This window comes from Engystomops pustulosus, chromosome 2, assembly GCF_040894005.1.
Source record: "Engystomops pustulosus chromosome 2, aEngPut4.maternal, whole genome shotgun sequence".
Taxonomy (NCBI): Eukaryota; Metazoa; Chordata; class Amphibia; order Anura; family Leptodactylidae; genus Engystomops; species Engystomops pustulosus.
The window spans coordinates 67,591,869-67,610,237 of NC_092412.1; the positions used below are offsets into that span (position 1 = coordinate 67,591,869).

Consider the following 18,369-nt stretch of genomic DNA (forward strand, 5'->3'; position numbering starts at 1 on the left):
ACTTTTAACATACATGAGAGCACACTCCCTTTTATTGAATGTCTTTATTACCAAGTCCCCCTCTGGTTCTTTGGAGACAAGTGTGTATAGAAAGCCTATGGCTACTAACTCTACTTCGATGGCAGAGTAGTCACCCCTTACCTCATACGTAGCCATTATACCCGTCCAACAACAACCACCTGGCTAAACTCTGGTATAAAGGGCTGCTACAGAAGTAGCATGTGTGTAGCCTGTCCATTTTTAATTACAATCAAGGTGTTTACAGCAAACGTGAATTTCGAAACTTACACAATTAAATACTTAATGAGATTTTGCTCTTTGGTTGCTTCATCCGATCCCCCACAACCAGGTGAGATCAAATTTCTTTATATTTTTATATAATTTGTATGTAAAGAGATAGTACCTGCATTGGATTTTCTTCATCTAGTCAAGTTGATTAGGGATCCTTATATTCGTGGTTGCGCTCGAAGAACTCCTTTACTTGCTGCACAGGTGAAGAATCAAAACGAGAGAGACAGGAAACATTACCTAGTCCAGTGTAGTGGCAGACGAAAAACACTTTGGGGCAGATTTACTTATCTGGTCCATTCGCAATCCAGCGGCGCGTTCTCTGCGGTGGATTCGGGTCCGTCCGGCACGTCATTCCGATGTCCACCAGGTGTCACTGCTGCGCTGAAGAGCATCGGAACGCACTCAAGTTCACCGGCCTATTCCTAGTGAAGGTAAGTGCAAGCTCCGCGACACATGTTTTTTTTTAAATGCGGCGGTTTTTCCGAATCTGTCGGATTTTCGTTCGGCAACGCCCCCCGATTTTCGTCACGTGCATGCCAGCGACGATGCGCCACAATCCGATCGCGTGCGCCAAAATCCCGGGGCAATTCAGGGGAAATCGGCGCAAATCGGAAATATTAGGGTAACACGTCGGGAAAACGCGAATCGGGCCCTTAATAAATTACCCCCTCTATGTTCACAACTCTATGTGGGTTGTTCATACACTTAGATGTTCCAATTGTGCAAATTAAAAATCGCTAAATCCACTAGCGAGAAAACATAGGCAACACCAGTTCGGCTTGAAGCCGAAATTGGGTGAAACCCTGGGTCGGGCTAGGATCGTGTGTTGCCTAAGTTAGACTCTATCCCATGGACATGGACATTCCTTTGTCCCCTTTAAGGACCAAGCTCATTTTTACAAAACTTTTCCTTAGCTTATTTTTCAATTTTTTTTGTCCCTCTCTGGGACTTGAACAAGTGATTATCTAATCACTTGTTCAGATTGATACACTGTCATACTGATGTATGGCAGTGTATTATACCAGTCAGCCTATGCAAATGCATAGGCTGACACTGGCACTGCTGGGTCCGATCCAGCAGGCAGTCAGACAAGGAAGCCCTGGGGTCCTTCAGTAGACCTCAGGGTTGCTGCAGAAATGATCATCTTGCGTCATATTTGGCGCAAGGGGACCAATTGCTGGGTGGAGAGGTGGGTGACCACTTTAGGTGCTGAGGTGGTGTTTAATTGTGGCGCCTAAAGAGTTAAACAGTCAGGATTGCGACTATCGTGATCCTGGCTGTAAGTGCAGAGGCTCGGCTGTCACATACAGTTGGTCTCCTGCACGTACAGCACAGGCTCTGCTTCTGAGTCTGTGCAATCCACATGACATTGGGGTACATAATGGTGGCTGAAACAGAAGTTCACCATGACGTAACCCAACGTTATGGTGGCTTAACCCCTATGAGCACTAGGACATACTATTACGTCCTGGTGCTGCAGGGGGTGTATGGAAAGAGCTCACAGACTGAGCTTTCCCCATACATGGCGGGTATCTTTATAATACAGCTAACAAACGCCTTTTACTGCGGCAACTAAATTACTTTCCGATGGGCGCCACCATCTTGGATGGCCAATCGTCTTATAGAGTCTTATAGAAAGACTGCCGCATTTAAAAAAAAAAGTGTTGCTTGACACACGCTTACCTGCACCCAGCGTAGGACGGTGAAGTTCAGTGCACTCCGACGGACTTCAGTGCAGCAGCGACACCTAGTGGACATCGGGGGGACTACCTTAGTGAATCCCAGCCGGACCCGAATCCTCCGCAGAGAACGCGCCGCTGGATCGCGAATGGACCGGGTAAGTAAATCTGCCCCATTGTCTTCCACATGGACTGAGAAGACATGCTGATATATGCTGTATGACTGTGATCATTATTTATTCAACTTCTGTTCCTACCTTTACTGTAACACGCGTGGACTGTGTTCTAAATTATCTGCTGCTAAAAAAAAACATTTGTTGCTACTTACCAGACGCAGGAATTTAGGTCCAAAATTTTAAAATGCAATTCAATCTTGAGATCATATATTTAAGGTTCGGCATTAGGTAGGACCTCTTATTAAAAGCAATATGAGCGTCTGACAGCTCCCATTGTGGCCATCTCCCCCCTTTAATTGTTATCTCATCTCTCCCTCATATTGTAGCCCCTAATATTGTGGCCTCTCCTCTCCTTATACTGTGGCCTCTTATCGTCCCCTTATTTTATGGCCCCTCATATCCTCATCATATTTAATGGCTTGTATCTCCAGTTCTGTAGCTCACAGAACCACAAGCCTGATGGGATTTCAAAGATGAAATATTTAACTCATGCCTACAGTTTTTAGCTAAAACAGAGGGGAATGAAAGACATGCTGGAAAACCATCAGAGACTAAGTTTGAAATCTCTGGATTTAGGATGCTAAGGGAATATTAAGACGTCAGTCTTAATGAATTCCCCCTTGTGACTCTCGTGCTACTGATTTATTAAGGAGTATGTAAAGAAGACAACCTCTGCCCATATAGTCTATTTGTGAGCCTGATGCGGTGAGGGGTATACTGTCCACAGATTAGTGCCCCTGGTATCTTTAGGGCTAAGGTTTATGTCAGCAAGTCAGTGCTCCTGGTTTCTCTAGTGCTGGGGTCAATTCCTGCAGCTCAGTTTCCCAGAGATCACTAGTGCTGTGGTTTATGTCTGCAGATCAGTGCCCCTGGCATCACTAGTGCTGTAGATTATACCAGCTGATCAGTGCCCCTGGCATCAACACTAGTGCTGTGGTTTATGTCTGCAGATCAGTGCCCCTGGCATCACTAGTGCTATAGATTATACCAGCAGATCAGTGCCCCTGGCATCATTAATGCTGTGGTTTATATCAGCAGACCATTGCCCCTGGCATCATCACTAGTGCTGTGGTTTATGTCTGCAGATCAGTGCCCCTGGCATTACTAGGGTTTATATCAGCAGATCAGTGCCCCTGGCATTACTAGGGTTTATATCAGCAGATCAGTGCCCCTGGCATTACTAGGGTTTATATCAGCAGATCAGTGCCCCTGGCATTACTAGGGTTTATATCAGCAGATCAGTGCCCCTGGCATCTGTAGTGCTGATACACGTGAGCTGTCAGAGCCCCAGTGCTGAGGTGGACGTAGCACACAGGCTGTGCAGCACCAGGTGGAGCAGGCAGTAGAGGGTTAAGGTGTCCTGGGCAGGTCTGTAAGCAGAGAGGGGCAGGAGACTAGGGGGCATGGCCTGCGGCTCCTCCCCTCCCTCTGCCACGCTCCCAGTGCTCCGGCTCCTCTCCTCCCGGCAGCTGTCACCTTCCCTCCATCCCGTGTGCACCATGTTGGGGGCTCCCGTCCTGCTGCTGCTTCTCTTCTCCTCCTCCGCACTCATCCGGGCGGACGTGGAGGAGGACGACAATGACAACACCACAGAGCTGGTGATTGAGACTCTGGTGAGTACAGGGCACTGGTACATGTACACCTGCACCATGGTACCCTGCCAGCTGCCACCATGTCCACTTCACCCACATGTTGCATCCCCACAATGCGCCATATGTGTAGACATACCCCTGCCTGGCATTGGGCGCCCTCTTGCTACTTTTGGTGGTCCTGTGCCCTGTGTCACCCCTCTTCCTACCCTCCCCTGTTACTGGGTCACCCCTCTGTCTATTCTCCCCTGTGCCTCCTTTCCTCTCCTCCCCTTACTATGGGTCACCCCACTTGTTGCTCCTGGTTCATCCCTCTTTATATCCTCTCCCGTGCCTCTGGCTCACCCGCCTTTCTCTCCTGTTGCCCCCGGGTCACCCCTCCATGTCTCCTGTTTTCCCCGGGTCACCCCTCCATCTGTCCTGTTGCACCCACGTCACTCCACCATCTCTACTGTTGCCCCCGGGTCACTCCTCCATCTCTATTGCCCCCGGGTCACCCCTCCATTTCTCCTGGTTCACCCCTTCATCTCTCCTGTTGCCCCCGGGTCACCCCTCTTTCTCTCCTGTTACCCCGGATCACCCCTCCATCTCTCCTGTGGCTCTCGGGTCACCCCTCCATCTCTCCCGTGTCACCCTCCATGTCTCCTGTTGCTCTCGGGTCACCCCTCCATCTCTCCTGTAGCCCCCGGGTCACCCCTCCATCTCTCCTGTAGCCCCCGGGTCACCCCTCCATCTCTCCTGTAGCCCCCGGGTCACCCTCCATCTCTCCTCTTTCTCTCTGCAGGTGAAGCCGGAGACGTGTGGGGACACCGTGGATTGGGGAGACACCATTCAGCTGCATTACACGGTGAGTCCATTCAGAGCTCCTGAGGCCACATCTGGGCCTGAGCTGTAACATCTGTAACAACAATCACACGTCAGCACTGCAGGCCGCCCCGCACAGCCCGGGGGAGGAGACCTGACATACTACATCCAGCACCACGTCACATAGCGCGGGGCCATGAGTGCAGCTCTCCTGCAGGGGCTCCGCCGCCGCCTCCCTCCCTCCTGTGCAGTTGGATAGAAGGAGCACGGAGCGGTCCTGGTAATCCGCCTATAACGTGCATTATACGTGTCCTGGCTGAGCTTCGTCTATAGAAACTTGTCTCCCCTGCACATACCTCAGATGAGGAGAATCCCCGCCCTCCCATGTACTGATTGGCTAACAGCTGCTGGCTGTAGTAGGCTTTAATTGGTTGGTGAAAATGTCAGTCAGCCTCCGTGACTGACAGCTTACATATGCAATAGAATCTCACTACAGCCTGAGCCTGAGAGTGTTAGCCAATCACCGGAGGCGAGGGCGGGGATTCCTCTCTAAGCGCGAGGTTTGTGTGCTGAGAGACGTCATATATAACATGTGAGTGAGTGAGTGAGGCGGTGCAGTGAGTGGCGGCCTGTGTCAGGAGCAGGGGCAATGGCTTCATGTCTAATATGTCCTTCAACCAAATGATAATGATGAAAAAAGTAGCCAGTTTTGGAAGATGTGGAACCTCTATCAACTGCATTTTGTTTATAAATAAAGCTACATTTTTACAAAATTTACAAAAATCATAAACTCCCTTAGGGTGCGGATGCTTTCATATATTTTGTTACTGCAGCTCAACTCCCTTTTACCTGAATAGGAGCAGGGCTGCAGTTACTGACCTGGCCACTACATGGGGAATGGAGCTGTTCTTCTAACTTTGTCCTTTCTGTTAATTACCATAAACACAAATATAGCCGCAGGTATGGGCAACTTAGATGAACAAAAGAATACCTGCAGCAAACTATAAATTACCCCAAAAACTTGCACACACAAAAAGAAGGGAATATACCAGAGTATGCCAAATATAGACGGTATACTTTATTAATGAACCAAAACAATAAAGACACAGGTCAGACAATGGTAGCTAGAAATCTGGAACAGAGAGTTAAAAGTGTGTGTATCCAAAAAGAGTACATCAATCAATCCAAATAGTGGTAAAGAGATAATAGGTAACAACATAAAAATGCATGCCTAAGCAGGCTGTAAGCCAAGAATATAATTACCATACCAAATTACGTATCCTCCTTTATTTGGTATGGTTTCTGCAGTTTCGTTACAATGAGCCAGTGACTCATTGTAATGTATACTGTGCAATAATGCCATATACTGCGATACAGTAGTATTGCAGTATATGGTAGGAATGATCAGACCATCTAGGATTAATGTACCCTAGAGGGTCTTAAAAACTCTTTCCCTAGAACTGACATAAAACATAATAAACAGTAAAAGTCACAGACACAATAGGTATCGCCACGTACCAAAATGCCCTATCTATCAAAATATAAAAGCGGTTATTGCCAGAGGTGACCCCCATAACTGAAAATGGTGCTTAAAAGTCCGAAATGCAACTTTTACACTATTTTATATCACGTAAAAAATTTTTAAAAAAGTGACCAAAATGTTGCACAGTCCTCAAAATGGTAGCAATGAAAACGTTGGCTCATTTCTCATAAAATTACACCTAACACAGCTCTGTGCACCAAAAGATGAAAAAGTTATGAATTTTTTTTACTTTTTTGTACACATTCGTTTCATTTTTGAAAATGTTTTAAAATCCAATAAAACCTATATAAATTTGGTATCACCACGATCTTACCGAACCAAAGAATAAAGTACAGGTGTTATTTGGAGCGCAGAGTGAAAGACGTAAAAGCTGAGCCCACAAGAACGTGACGTGAAAGTGATTTCTTTCCAATTTTTCCACATTTGGAATTTTTTTCCAGCTTCCCAATACATGGCATGGAATAATAAATAATGTTACGGAGAAGTAAAATTTGTTACACAGAAAATAAGCCCTCACACAGCTCTGTAAACAGAAAAATTACAAAGTTATGGATTTTTGAAGGTGGAGAGCGAGAAATGAACGAAAAAAAAAAACCTGCGTCGTTAAGGGGTTAAAGCATTACTTCCTGGGACTGCAGGAGGAGCAAGGAGGTGTAGAGAGAGCTGGATTATCATTGGAGCACCTACCCACAATACCTCCTGTTCCAGGGGACCCTGGAGGGAAGCTACAATGATAATCAAAATATCTCCACCTCCTTTCAACGGCACTGGTTTTCTCAAGACCCTACTATGATTGAAACCGTGGCACGGGAGCAATACATTGCTGATTAAATTGCTGTGTTAGCACTTTGTGATGGATAAGTGAGTTTTTGGCTGTAGTTTGGACATTCGGCCTCTCCGGGACTTTCTATAGCTCGCGACCGTTCTGCCCAATAGAGCAATTCTACGCCAGACAGGGGCTGGGCTTCATCGTGCACATGTTATAAATCTCCCTCAAGTGGCTAAGACAGTTTGATAAATGTGGAACATGAGGTGTTAATGTCTGCAGTGGATATGCAACTTCCAATTTACCTCTCCTCATTACACAGCCAATACATTTAGGTCCTCTTCCTCTACACACTGCTGCACCTCCATATCCCCCTCCTCATATACCGGTAGTCAGCCCCACTTTTCCCCTTCTCCTAACACAGCCATGTTTCCCTCTTTATTCTCAAACAGCCCGGCCCCCCATGTCCCCTAACTTCTCACACAGACAGCACCCCATGTCCCCTTCTCCGTACACAGCCAGACTCCTATGCCCCCTTTCCTCTACCTTGTATTTGTAATTGTGTTATATTTGTGTGTCTGGTGCATATTTTTCAATAAAAATGGATTGATTAAATAATATTTGGGCATTTTCCTGTTCAATGAATGCACACAGAATGTGACATAGAGATTGAGCTGGTGTACACTATTTTTAACAACACAACCTGTTTCTCTTTTCATATATATTGTTTTAGCCTTGTGTGGTGTAGAAATATACACAGTCGGCAACGTCTCGCATTTGAGTGCTCCAGCACGGTGACAGGAACTCCCCGTGCCGGCCCTCTTACGGCCATTTCTACCTATACGCTAGCATTTGCGATTATTTCAGGGCTTCTACGCCACTTTTGTGGCATAGAATTCCTACTGAATTCCCCCAATAGAATTCAGTGCACACATTTATTTGCATTTCTCAATCAAATCGCAACAAAAAAAATTAAAGCAGCCCAGCTAGCAGCTGCCCATTTGGGTGGATTCAGACAGCCATGTGCTCACCCGACCCAACTGAATTAAAGACCCGCATGTAATGGTACAAATATCAAAAGGTAGTTATGCTACCTGAAAATATATGACACCAATTAAACAAATGAAGCTTCTACTACATTAAAAGTATTAAAATTTCCATTTTATTATCTCACATATATAATAGACAGGTATAAAATAGTACAAAAAGGATATTACCTGGCTGATAATGCCTACTGAATAGGTATCCAATAAATGAAGTGCAGATTAATACATATTACATGAGGTAAAGGGAGGATCTGTATATATACAAAAGAACCATAGTTCAAATCATAACAATTGCCTATCCCATAAGGGTCACTCTATGCTCCAGTCAAGGTTAGATTCAAAGTCACGCCCATCCATAGGGGACCATTACCTTGATTGGATAACCACAATCGCAGGCTGCCCCGATGCACATTTCAATCGTCCAGCCTTTTTCCAGGGGTCGATCCTTGGCAAGCATAGGGCCAGAAGGGGGAGCGCTCTTTACCCCTCCTCCCTCCATAGGAAGATGCCCTAAATCTGACAAAATATAGCACATGTCCTATATTTTACTGTGTAGCCGCCCAATTTTGATCATGATCGGGCCATGTACTGATATTGTGGTCTAGACGCAATTTGTGCAGGGAGATCACTGCCAAAATTGTGGCCGTCTGAATGAATCCTAAAACTGGTGGTTTGCATTGCCAGTTCTCCCATATACAGTATATATATATATATATATATATATATATATATATACACACAACTTAATGGAAATCACTGGTGTTGTGTGCCAGGAACATCATTCCTCCCCTAGTCTACTGGATACAATTACATCCCTGAAAATACCTAGTAACATTGTAGCCATGATCATGTTCTCACGTTGACTGACCTGTAGTAAGACTTTGAAAGAGGTTCATCTATGAAGAAGCCACCAATTACTCTGTGTGTGTGACAGGTTGTATAAGAACATGTCAGAAACTGATGGCACATCATTTTTGTTCCTGCAAAAATAAGATGTAAGGCAATCATGAATATGAAAGAGTAACTCCGAGCCTGGTGTTTGAGATGGTGTGAACTGAGTGGTAGTTATCTGCTGTCATATTGTTTGACTTAATCTGTGTGTCTAGCCTGCCACCATTAAACCTAATATCAGCACCAGAAATCGTTGTCAAGCAATCTTTGGATGATTATTGCCAGCCTTCAGATGTGCTGACTTGCTGGAAGTGACAGTACAAGGATGAAATGAACACAGGAGCACATGAAATGTATTTAGCTTTTATCTGGATTGCTGTGCTGCTTCCACTACTTTTCTGACATATAAATATACAGTCATGGCTGAGCTTGAATAGGAGCAGTTTCTTTTATTATAGGCCTAGATGCTGCCAGACAATAAATAAATTCAATGCTTCTGACTATATCAACTCAAATGAAATGCATTTCGCCAGCTGGATGCCACATGAGACCCATAATGCCAGTCTCAGAATATAGGTACCATGCTGGTGAGCTGCTGAGCCAGGTGCCAAGAAATCCCATACGCCTGGCACTTCTCCCTCCTATGAAAATCTGAATTTGACCTGATTTAGAGCACATCTTCACACATATTATTCTTTCAAGGGTTGATAATAATAATAATAATCTTTATTTATATAGCGCCATCAAATTCCGTAGCGCTTTACAACTCATAGGGGACATATACAACTATATTACATTACAAAGAACAAACAGTCATATGGAACAATAGGAGTGAGGGCCCTGCTCACAAGAGCTTACAGACTATGAGGAAGAGGGGGGTTTACACAAGAGGTTGTATAATAGTCCAGCCATTCTTCATAAGGGACCAATATAAAACAATTTAATAAATAATTTACTAAACAACGATGTTGCTGCTTGAACCAGCCATCAGCCGCCATCTTATTTACAGGGTCCTAGGTGAAAGAGACTGCAGAGAAGCCTGGAGCTTGGTATATATCAGCTGTTTGCCAGATAACAGATGGGAGATAGGACATAGGATGGATTAGTAAAGGGAGAGTTGACATTTCAAGCAGTTAGCGAGTGTGATAGGCTTGCCTAAAGAGATGGCTTTTAAGAGCACGTTTGAAGCTTTGGAGGGTGGGTATTAGTCTCAGAGTCTGGGGAAGGGCATTCCAGAGAATTGGTGCAACTCGGGAGAAGTCCTGGATACGTGCATGGGAGGTTCGAATTAAGGTAGAGATTAATCTAATGTCACTGGCAGATCGAAGAGCACGGGAAGGGCGATAGACTGAGATGAGAGAAGAGAGATATGAAGGTGCAGCATTATTCAGAGCTTTGTGGATGAGGGTTATTATTTTAAAGTGAATACGGAAAGAGACAGGTAGCCAGTGCAGTGATTGGCACAAACTGGAGGCATCCGTGTAGCGTTTGGCCTGAAAGACGAGCCTGGCTGCTGCATTAAGAATAGATTGAAGAGGAGAGAGTTTAGCCAGTGGAAGACCGATTAGTAGGGAGTTACAGTAGTCTAGTCGAGAGTGAATAAGTGCAACAATTAGCATTTTAGAAGTTTCAAATGTCAGAAACGGCCGGATTCTGGAGATGTTTCTGAGATGCATACGGCATGAGCGAGCAAGAGATTGAATATATGGTGAAAAGGAAAGGTCAGAGTCCAACACAACCCCAAGACAGCGGGCCTGCTGCCTCGGTGCTATAGTGATCCCACAGACCGAGATGGAGAGGTCAGGGTTGGTTTGGTTAGTAGATGGTGGAAAGACAAGAAGTTCAGTCTTAGAAAGATTAAGTTTCAAGAAGAGAGAGGACATGATGTTAGAGACAGCAGAGAGACAATCTCTAGTGTTCTGGATTAAGGCAGGGTGATGTTACGTGCAGAGGTATACAGCTGGGTGTCATCAGCATAAAGATGATACTGGAAACCAAATCTGCTGATGGTTTGTCCAATGGGGGCAGTATAGAGAGAGAAGAGAAGAGGACCTAGGACTGATCCCTGAGGAACCCCAACACTGAGAGGAAGATGAGAAGAGAAAGATCCAGAAAAGGATGACTACATGGAGTCACCCTCTGTATTGTGGTAAAACTCATAGAATAATAATCTTTATTTATATAGCGCCATCAAATTCGGCTGCGCTTTGCAAATATTATGCTTATATAACAGTCAGTATTTCCCTATGTTAAAGGTCATAAGTCCACAGGATAGAGTCTAATTTGCTGATTAGTAGGGTCTCGGTGAAGGGACCCCCAGATATCACAAGCATGGAGGTCTGTTATACCCCTTTGCACCCGCTCACACGTGAGACCCATTCCACACTTGCGAGTGTGATGCGACGGACTTGCGTCACACTCGCAGCAGGTTCTGCCTGGATCCCCCGGCCCGAACGCTGCAAACCGGACCTGATCTGACATGCTGAGTTCAGTTCCGGTTTGCAGCGTTCAGGCTGGGAGATCTCCAGGCAGGACCCGATGCGAGTTCATTGCATCACACTCGCAAGTGTGGAACGGGCCTAAGTGTGTACATATTATTTAGCCTGTACATTATAGGATCGTTATGGTCTGCTGTGTGGAGAACTGGTGGGGGTAAATCTAGTTCTTTGGCTAGTTCTTAGCCACACAAGATGGTCAATGATATCTTCATTTCCATAAACTTTATACAACAGGCAGTTAGATGTAAGTAGGCAATGGGCCATCCACACAGATGCATTTCTTTAAGCTTCTCTTCTGATTGCTACTGAATAAAGTTAATGGAAAGGGAGATTCACTGGCATCTTACCCAGATCTGTGGATATTGTTGCTATTTCTTTGATGTGCACCCTGGATCCTTTCCCAAGTGTAACTCAAGCTGGATGCAACAAGAGTCAAGCAATCTGGTAATGTCAGTGCTTTTCTGTTCCATGCGATCATTAGGCATTTGCCATATTTGTAAAGTATATTTCCCTTTTCCGTTTGACCTTTCATTATAATGTAGCGTTGCGTATTTATTTCCTTATATGAATAACAGTAGTTGAGTAGTTCATTGAAGTCTATGGGGAATATTAGTGCAGAATATTAGTTTCACAGCATGTGGATGGAATTTGTATACTCTGTGTAATTTTTGCATGCGGTGGTCATCATATGGCTGTCATGGTCACATTATGTGCTCCAATGTTATTATTACAACGCAAACTCCTAAGAATGTAGTAATTCTGCACTACCTGTTATTTATTTTCATAAGCTTACAGAGCAACATGTCCTGCAATATATCTATTCTAATCTATTCATCTTAACAACATGAATGCTTCTGAATTTTCCCATCCCATCCTTGGTTGGTTCTTTTATTAAGCAGCTGATTGGTCGTTTATGTCACCTGATACTCTGTGCTAATTATGACTAGTCTGTTCACTCACTGCTGATCCAGTCTTCAGATTCATTACAACACAAGTCAACTCTACAGTGAACTGAACTGCAACATGGCCTACATGGCACGACAGGAAATATATGAGTTATTTGATTGGCCACAACTATCATAAACTGATACCGTTTTAAAGGGGTTGAATGATGAAAAGTTCATGTGATGTCACCCAGGTGCACACTCGTTACTATCACAGAGAGTAATCAGAGCTGCGTGTTATAATGAGGCGTGCACCTGTGTGACATCACATGACCATGGATCGTTTTTTTATAAACAGGAAGTAAACAATAAAACTTCTTGTTGAATAACAGCAGAGATCTGGAACTGGACTGCATGACCCCCCTTAACTGAATAATACATCTACTGTATTATTTTGATCTAAAATGGAGTTATTCATCTTAGAAAAAAAATGGCTAAGTGGATATCCCTTTACAGTGTACAACTATCTGAATTGGTAGTACAAGGATCTTTTTATACCTAGGCCTGTGACCAGGACAAGGGGGCATCCTCTACACCTAGAGAAGAGGCCTTTCTACCATCAACATAGACAAAGGTTCTTTACTGTAAGAGCATGGAAGTTTCCTCCGCAGGAGGTTGTTATGGCGGACTCTATGTACATGTTCAATGTTTAATTATATAGATTGGACTTGATGGACCTGCATCTGTTTCCAGCCTTATCTACTATGATCGATGAATCCTTGGTAATATTTAGGTATTCATCATGTTTTGCCACATTCTGTACCATTGATTTTATTGGGTTTCACTTAGTTTAGATAACAGATATTTCTCTTTATCCCTAGGGAAGGCTTGAGGACGGACGTGTGATTGACAGCTCTTTGTCTCGGGATCCACTTGTAGTGGTACTTGGAAAGAAACAAGTGATATCAGGTAATGTGAATTTATATTTCTCAGGGTTTACTTAGCTCCACAATAACCTGAGATTAAAGTTATAATTTGTTTGTTTGTGTTTCATGGATCCATATCTCTGACTGCAGCTGCTTCCTCTTCCATCTTGCCTATAAAAAGTCTTCTAAAGGCAAAGTTTTTGACCTAATCTCACTGGGAAATTGAATATTTGTCTCATTGATGCCTTTCTCTGGAATGGGGTATACAGTTATTTGACAGTGAATGGTCAGAGCAGGAGAATGAGGTGTGGCTGAAAATTGCAGAAAGAAGCACATTTGTCCAGTATGAAAAACTTTTTTTTACTATTTATACAGATTCTATTTAAACTACATAGCTCAATTATTAGAAAACATGTAGCTTGTTTTGCTTGATTTTAAACAGATAAACTTTTTGATCTGTAAAACCCTTGAAACGTCCTTGTTTCTGTATTTACAGGTCTAGAAAAGAGTCTTCTAGGAATGTGTGTTGGGTGAGTATGTCATGTCCAACCTCAGTCATCTACACAAATCACCTCTGCTTTGACCTTGGTGTACAGACATGTCTAATGTAATCCCATATTATATGAATCCACCAGAACCTGAGCAATACTCCATTTTGCTTGTCCATATATTACTGTTATATGTAACATAGTAGAATGGATTGCAAAGAGGATCTTGATGTATAGAAATTCATTTTGTCCGTGGAGCTAAGGGGATTAGCGCTCACCAGCACTGAGTGATCAAGGAAAACATGCTCTCGGGATCCAAACAGTTAATCATTAGCCTTCTTATCTGTATGAGGTGGACAGTGGCATTAATATATTTTGCGAACTACAGCAGAAAGAAGCAAAAAAAAAAATGAAATTACTTAAAGAGGACCTGTCACCATCAAAAACAACAGTAGGAGCTGCTTACTAAAGTAAGGAGCTCCTAGTACTACAACAGATGCAGCAGTGTTACAATGCAAGCGTTATCGGAAACCTCTGAAAACGCTAACAAACACCCAAATCGGTCCGGCATATTCATGGGGGGGGTCGGAATTAGGGGTTGTGACTGCCACATGACGTGCGGCAGTCACCACCGCCTCGGACCAACCCCTCATGAATACACCGGACCACTTTGAGATCTGTCCAGCATTTCTATTGTACAGCGCAGCAGTGTTTGTTAGCGTTATCAGAGGTTTCCCATAACACTAGCATTGTAACACTGCTGCGTCTGTTTTAGTTTTTAAGTGTGACAGGTCCTCTTTAATGAAGTATATTACAAATTTTACTATTATCACCTGCTCTATTAATTTAAAACATAAATACAAAAAAAAAATTATTTCAAATATTTACCTTTTTTTATGTATATATGTTTTATATCAGCAACATTTTACTCTGTAGTTTCTTCTAACCTCTTATGAGCTCTCCTAGCCTGATGGGCAGAACGATACTTTTGTCCTGTTTTGTTGTGAATTCATGGGCCAGTTGGAGCCTATCGGTGACCTCAGCGGTCACTTGCGGTTTGTGTTGAGGTCACCACTGAAGCCACTAATGGCATACCACAGTAATGCCACCAAAATATGATGAAGGACTCTCTGCCCACGAACAGCATTGGCTGCACTGCCCGGTTTTTGTAGTTGAGCCGGCCTGCTCATATTTCACTATAATGCAAGGCCTCCCTTCCACTGACAGGACCTAGACAAGCCCATTAACTCTTAGGACTGATGGGGTCCCCAGAGGTCAGACTTCCACTAATTCTAAAGCAATAGTATAGCCATAGCCCAACACTTCAGTGAAATGGGGAGAACCCACTAAGTCTGAATCTCTACCGTAATGTCAGGGATACAAGGTCACAGTCACTTGCTTGGGACATCTGATGCATCGTCTGTGTCTCCTTTCTTATTCTCTCTTTAAGTGCTTATCCAGCTCTTCCAAAGCCACAATAAATGGCATTTTACAAGTAGATGACAAACCTGTCATGTATAATACAAAGCCTAGTCTTAGATGTTCTTTTCCCACTTCAGTCATCACACTGTGTCCACACAAATGACTGATTCACTTAGACAGACCTGGCAGGACGCGAAAGGTCGCTGGTCTATAAAAAAACGTTGCTTTTATAGTGCTGAATAATTTTCTATGCCAGGGAAAACTACTGAGCATTGGACCAAGCGCTAATAAATAGAATCATGGATGTCTCCTGTGGAATTAGTCAGATGGCAATTAAATGAAATCATTGCTGTTGTCTTGCTAGACATTAAATCTTATGTTATTAGATTCATATGACTGTGGTCGGTATGCAAATTTTACGCTTCAATATTATTTGCAATTCGTACAATTCTGATATAAAAAAGGTAGGAAAAGTTCATAGATTAGAGCGAGCGTACACACTAAACCATTACTCTACCATCAAAAACAAGCATCATAAACCAGGGACACTTACTCATAGATCAAGGCACTGTGACTGTTACATTTGTTATCTGTGGCCCCATTCCTACACCAAGCACACTTACACACTGTTGTGTGTCCGCTAAAACAGTGTTTGTTTTTCTATCATCTTCTAATGGCCTAGTCCTGTAGAAAATCATCTTTTAAAACTATACAAATGAGCCACAGGGGCTCCTGTCTACGTCACAGAAGCCCTTTCTATCTTATCTGATGTCACCTGCTGTCTGGGTAGGGAGGGGTGGGAGCTGGAGGGCTGTAACTCCGTACAGAGGTGTGGATAAATAGAAGCCAGGGAGGGCTTCTGTGATATAGAGAGGAGACACTGAGGGTCATTTAAATAATTTTAACAGACAATATTTTCCATAATGAGACCATTAGAAGATAAAGGAAGAATGTATCCTGTTTCAGGGTACACACACCAGCATGTAAGTGTGCTTGGTGTACAATACTGCATCCATGTGTTAGATTTCCTTTAAGGTTACTGTATCTATAAAACATCTTGAAGTCTCTTAACATGATCCAGATAATCTATTAATTACAAATAATTGTTCTACTGATAAAACCCCTTTGCATCTAGTGAAGGCATCAAACTAAAGTCTTTCTTATAAAGTTTTTCTTTCTGAGGATAACAACTTGAGGTAAAAAAAAGATCAGACTTTCACACAGTGACACATACCATCTCCCGCTGGTAGTTCCCCAGGATAACTCGTATTAGGAACCCCCAACAATCTGCCGCTGCGTCTTCCAAGCCGCCCAATTACAGCAGGATAAATTTCTCTTGGCGCTGGTGTTATAATTGCACTGATTTTCTATCAGTAGCACAGCGGGATAGAAGTTATGATAACTAACATGCTGTGTTTCTAAGCTGTTACTTGTATGTATCACCTTGATAATCCTATGATTACTTCATCATCAGAGAGAAGCGTAAAGTTGTTATCCCCCCTCATCTGGCTTATGGAAAGCGAGGATATCCACCTTCCATACCAGGTAATATATGATCTTTTCTAATCCTATTGTACTTTGCCAATTTTAATGCATTAGGTTTTTATGGTTTTCTGCTTAAATAACAGTGCAAGTGAGTCGACAATATTCACCCCCATGTTATAGTAAGGCTCTGAAATTAGAGGATAAATATTGGATAAGAAAAGTGCTTTACAAGAGGAAAAATTCAGAAACCTGCCAAAATTGCTAACAAGCAGTGCTATGAATAGATTATTGTAAAGGTTTTTTTGGGGGGGCAAACAATTTATTAAGTATTCAAAGGAGGGGCTACAGAACAACATAACAATTCCTATACTTTCTTCACTTGCAGCAGTCACAAGTCATGTTTAATAGAAAGTATAAAATAGAAAAAAAATACTGCTCATCTAAGAGCATATAGTTTTCATAACCTCCCAATTTACCTAATCTTACACTTATGACACAATATAGGAAACCAATTTTTACCATTTACAATCAGTTTGCTAGTTGAAACAATAAAAAACTTTTTCTTTTTGTTGATTTAAAGCAAAAATAGACTAAAATATGATTTGCTGAAAAAGTTTAGGATGATCTTTCATCCCCCATCAACTCCAACTCCTTGTATTTATTAAATTGTTATAATAGTTGTTACAAAATGATCAGTTATGGCATTTTCTGTCCTGAAGCTATATGTGAAAAATCGTCTTCAGCAGCAGTGAAGTGGGCAGAGACTACCCACATCCTGTATATGCAATGAAGCTGAGTCTTCTTTAGGCTGCCCACGGTTCCCATGATGCCTTTTGTGTTCTCGCTGAGAGTAAGATTTCATCAAATCCACTGAGCACTGCATAGTGCACATATAGGACTATATAGTGACTATATAATAAGTAGTAGAAACCAGCAGTAAAACAGTTACATGAAGTGTTTAGTCTTTTCTGTGTGAGCACTTAGCATCTCTGCACTATTCTGAAAGTGCAGGAGAGCAGAAGGTGGGGGAGTGGTTGCAGAGGAGTCTATGGCACAGTATGAGGAGCAGAGAGATGCATAGAAAATTCTACAGAATCACAGACTGGGATTGAGGGACTGATGCTGAGGGGGGGGGGGGGATCTTTTCCCTCACTTATCTCTGAAGGAGATGAATGCATATACAACACTGAACTGCCAATATTATGTTTCTTTGTTTCTGTATTAGGACATATATACAATATCAATGCAGAGTTTGTTGTATTTTTTCTGCATGTGAAAGTTACACAACATGTATAAGAATACTTATGGCTTTTCTTGTCATTCTCTACAGGTGATGCAGTGCTGCAGTTTGAGACTGAAGTCATATCATTGTCAAAGCCCACCCAGTGGCAGACTCTGGTGAATGATGTGCTTCCCATGCTCTGTATTGCTTTAGTGCCCACCCTCCTGGGGCTCATTGGTTACCATCTCTACTCAAAGTCTAAATCTCCGAATGTGTCCAAGAAAAAACTAAAGGAAGAAAAAAAGAACAAAGCAAAAAGGAAATAAAGAACTCTAATTTTCTCAAACAACAGTCGTAATTTATTTATGTGGGTACTGGAGACCTGGCCACTTTAGATTTTTATGTAGGAAAAGATTAGATAAGGCTACATTCACACTTGAATAGCAGAAGAACAGAGACCATTCCCCCCCAGTGTGAACTGGGCTTTATATGCTATGTACTCTGATATTTAAGGCTTTTATGCCATTTTTTCAGTTTTTCACTCCACACCTTTAACCCCTTAAGGACGCAGGGTATTTTTGCTCTCCATCTTCAAAAATTCAACTGGTGAAAATGGTCATTTAATTAATCTGTTAGTTTTCCATAATTTTTGTGACTGA

The 18,369-nt window shown here is 42.9% G+C and overlaps 1 protein-coding gene across 1 annotated transcript; it reads left to right on the top strand.

Moving 5' to 3' along the window:
• Positions 1–3,529: 3,529 nt before the first annotated feature.
• Positions 3,530–18,059, top strand: FKBP11 (FKBP prolyl isomerase 11). Its single transcript, XM_072135142.1, has 6 exons — positions 3,530–3,759; positions 4,520–4,582; positions 13,049–13,136; positions 13,590–13,623; positions 16,478–16,548; positions 17,819–18,059. The coding sequence occupies exons 1-6, from the start codon at positions 3,550–3,552 to the stop codon at positions 18,034–18,036; spliced, it is 684 nt and encodes a 227-aa protein (XP_071991243.1). The 5' UTR covers positions 3,530–3,549; the 3' UTR covers positions 18,037–18,059.
• The last annotated feature ends 310 nt before the right edge of the window (positions 18,060–18,369 follow it).

Bases quoted from the DNA above. Each gene is read 5' to 3' on its own strand.
- FKBP11 (XM_072135142.1), top strand. From the start codon at position 3,550: ATGGCCTGCGGCTCCTCCCCTCCCTCTGCCACGCTCCCAGTGCTCCGG. The intron at 13,137-13,589 runs GTAATGTGAATT...CTGTATTTACAG, and splicing joins AAAGAAACAAGTGATATCAG to GTCTAGAAAAGAGTCTTCTA. The intron at 13,624-16,477 runs GTGAGTATGTCA...CTTCATCATCAG, and splicing joins CTTCTAGGAATGTGTGTTGG to AGAGAAGCGTAAAGTTGTTA.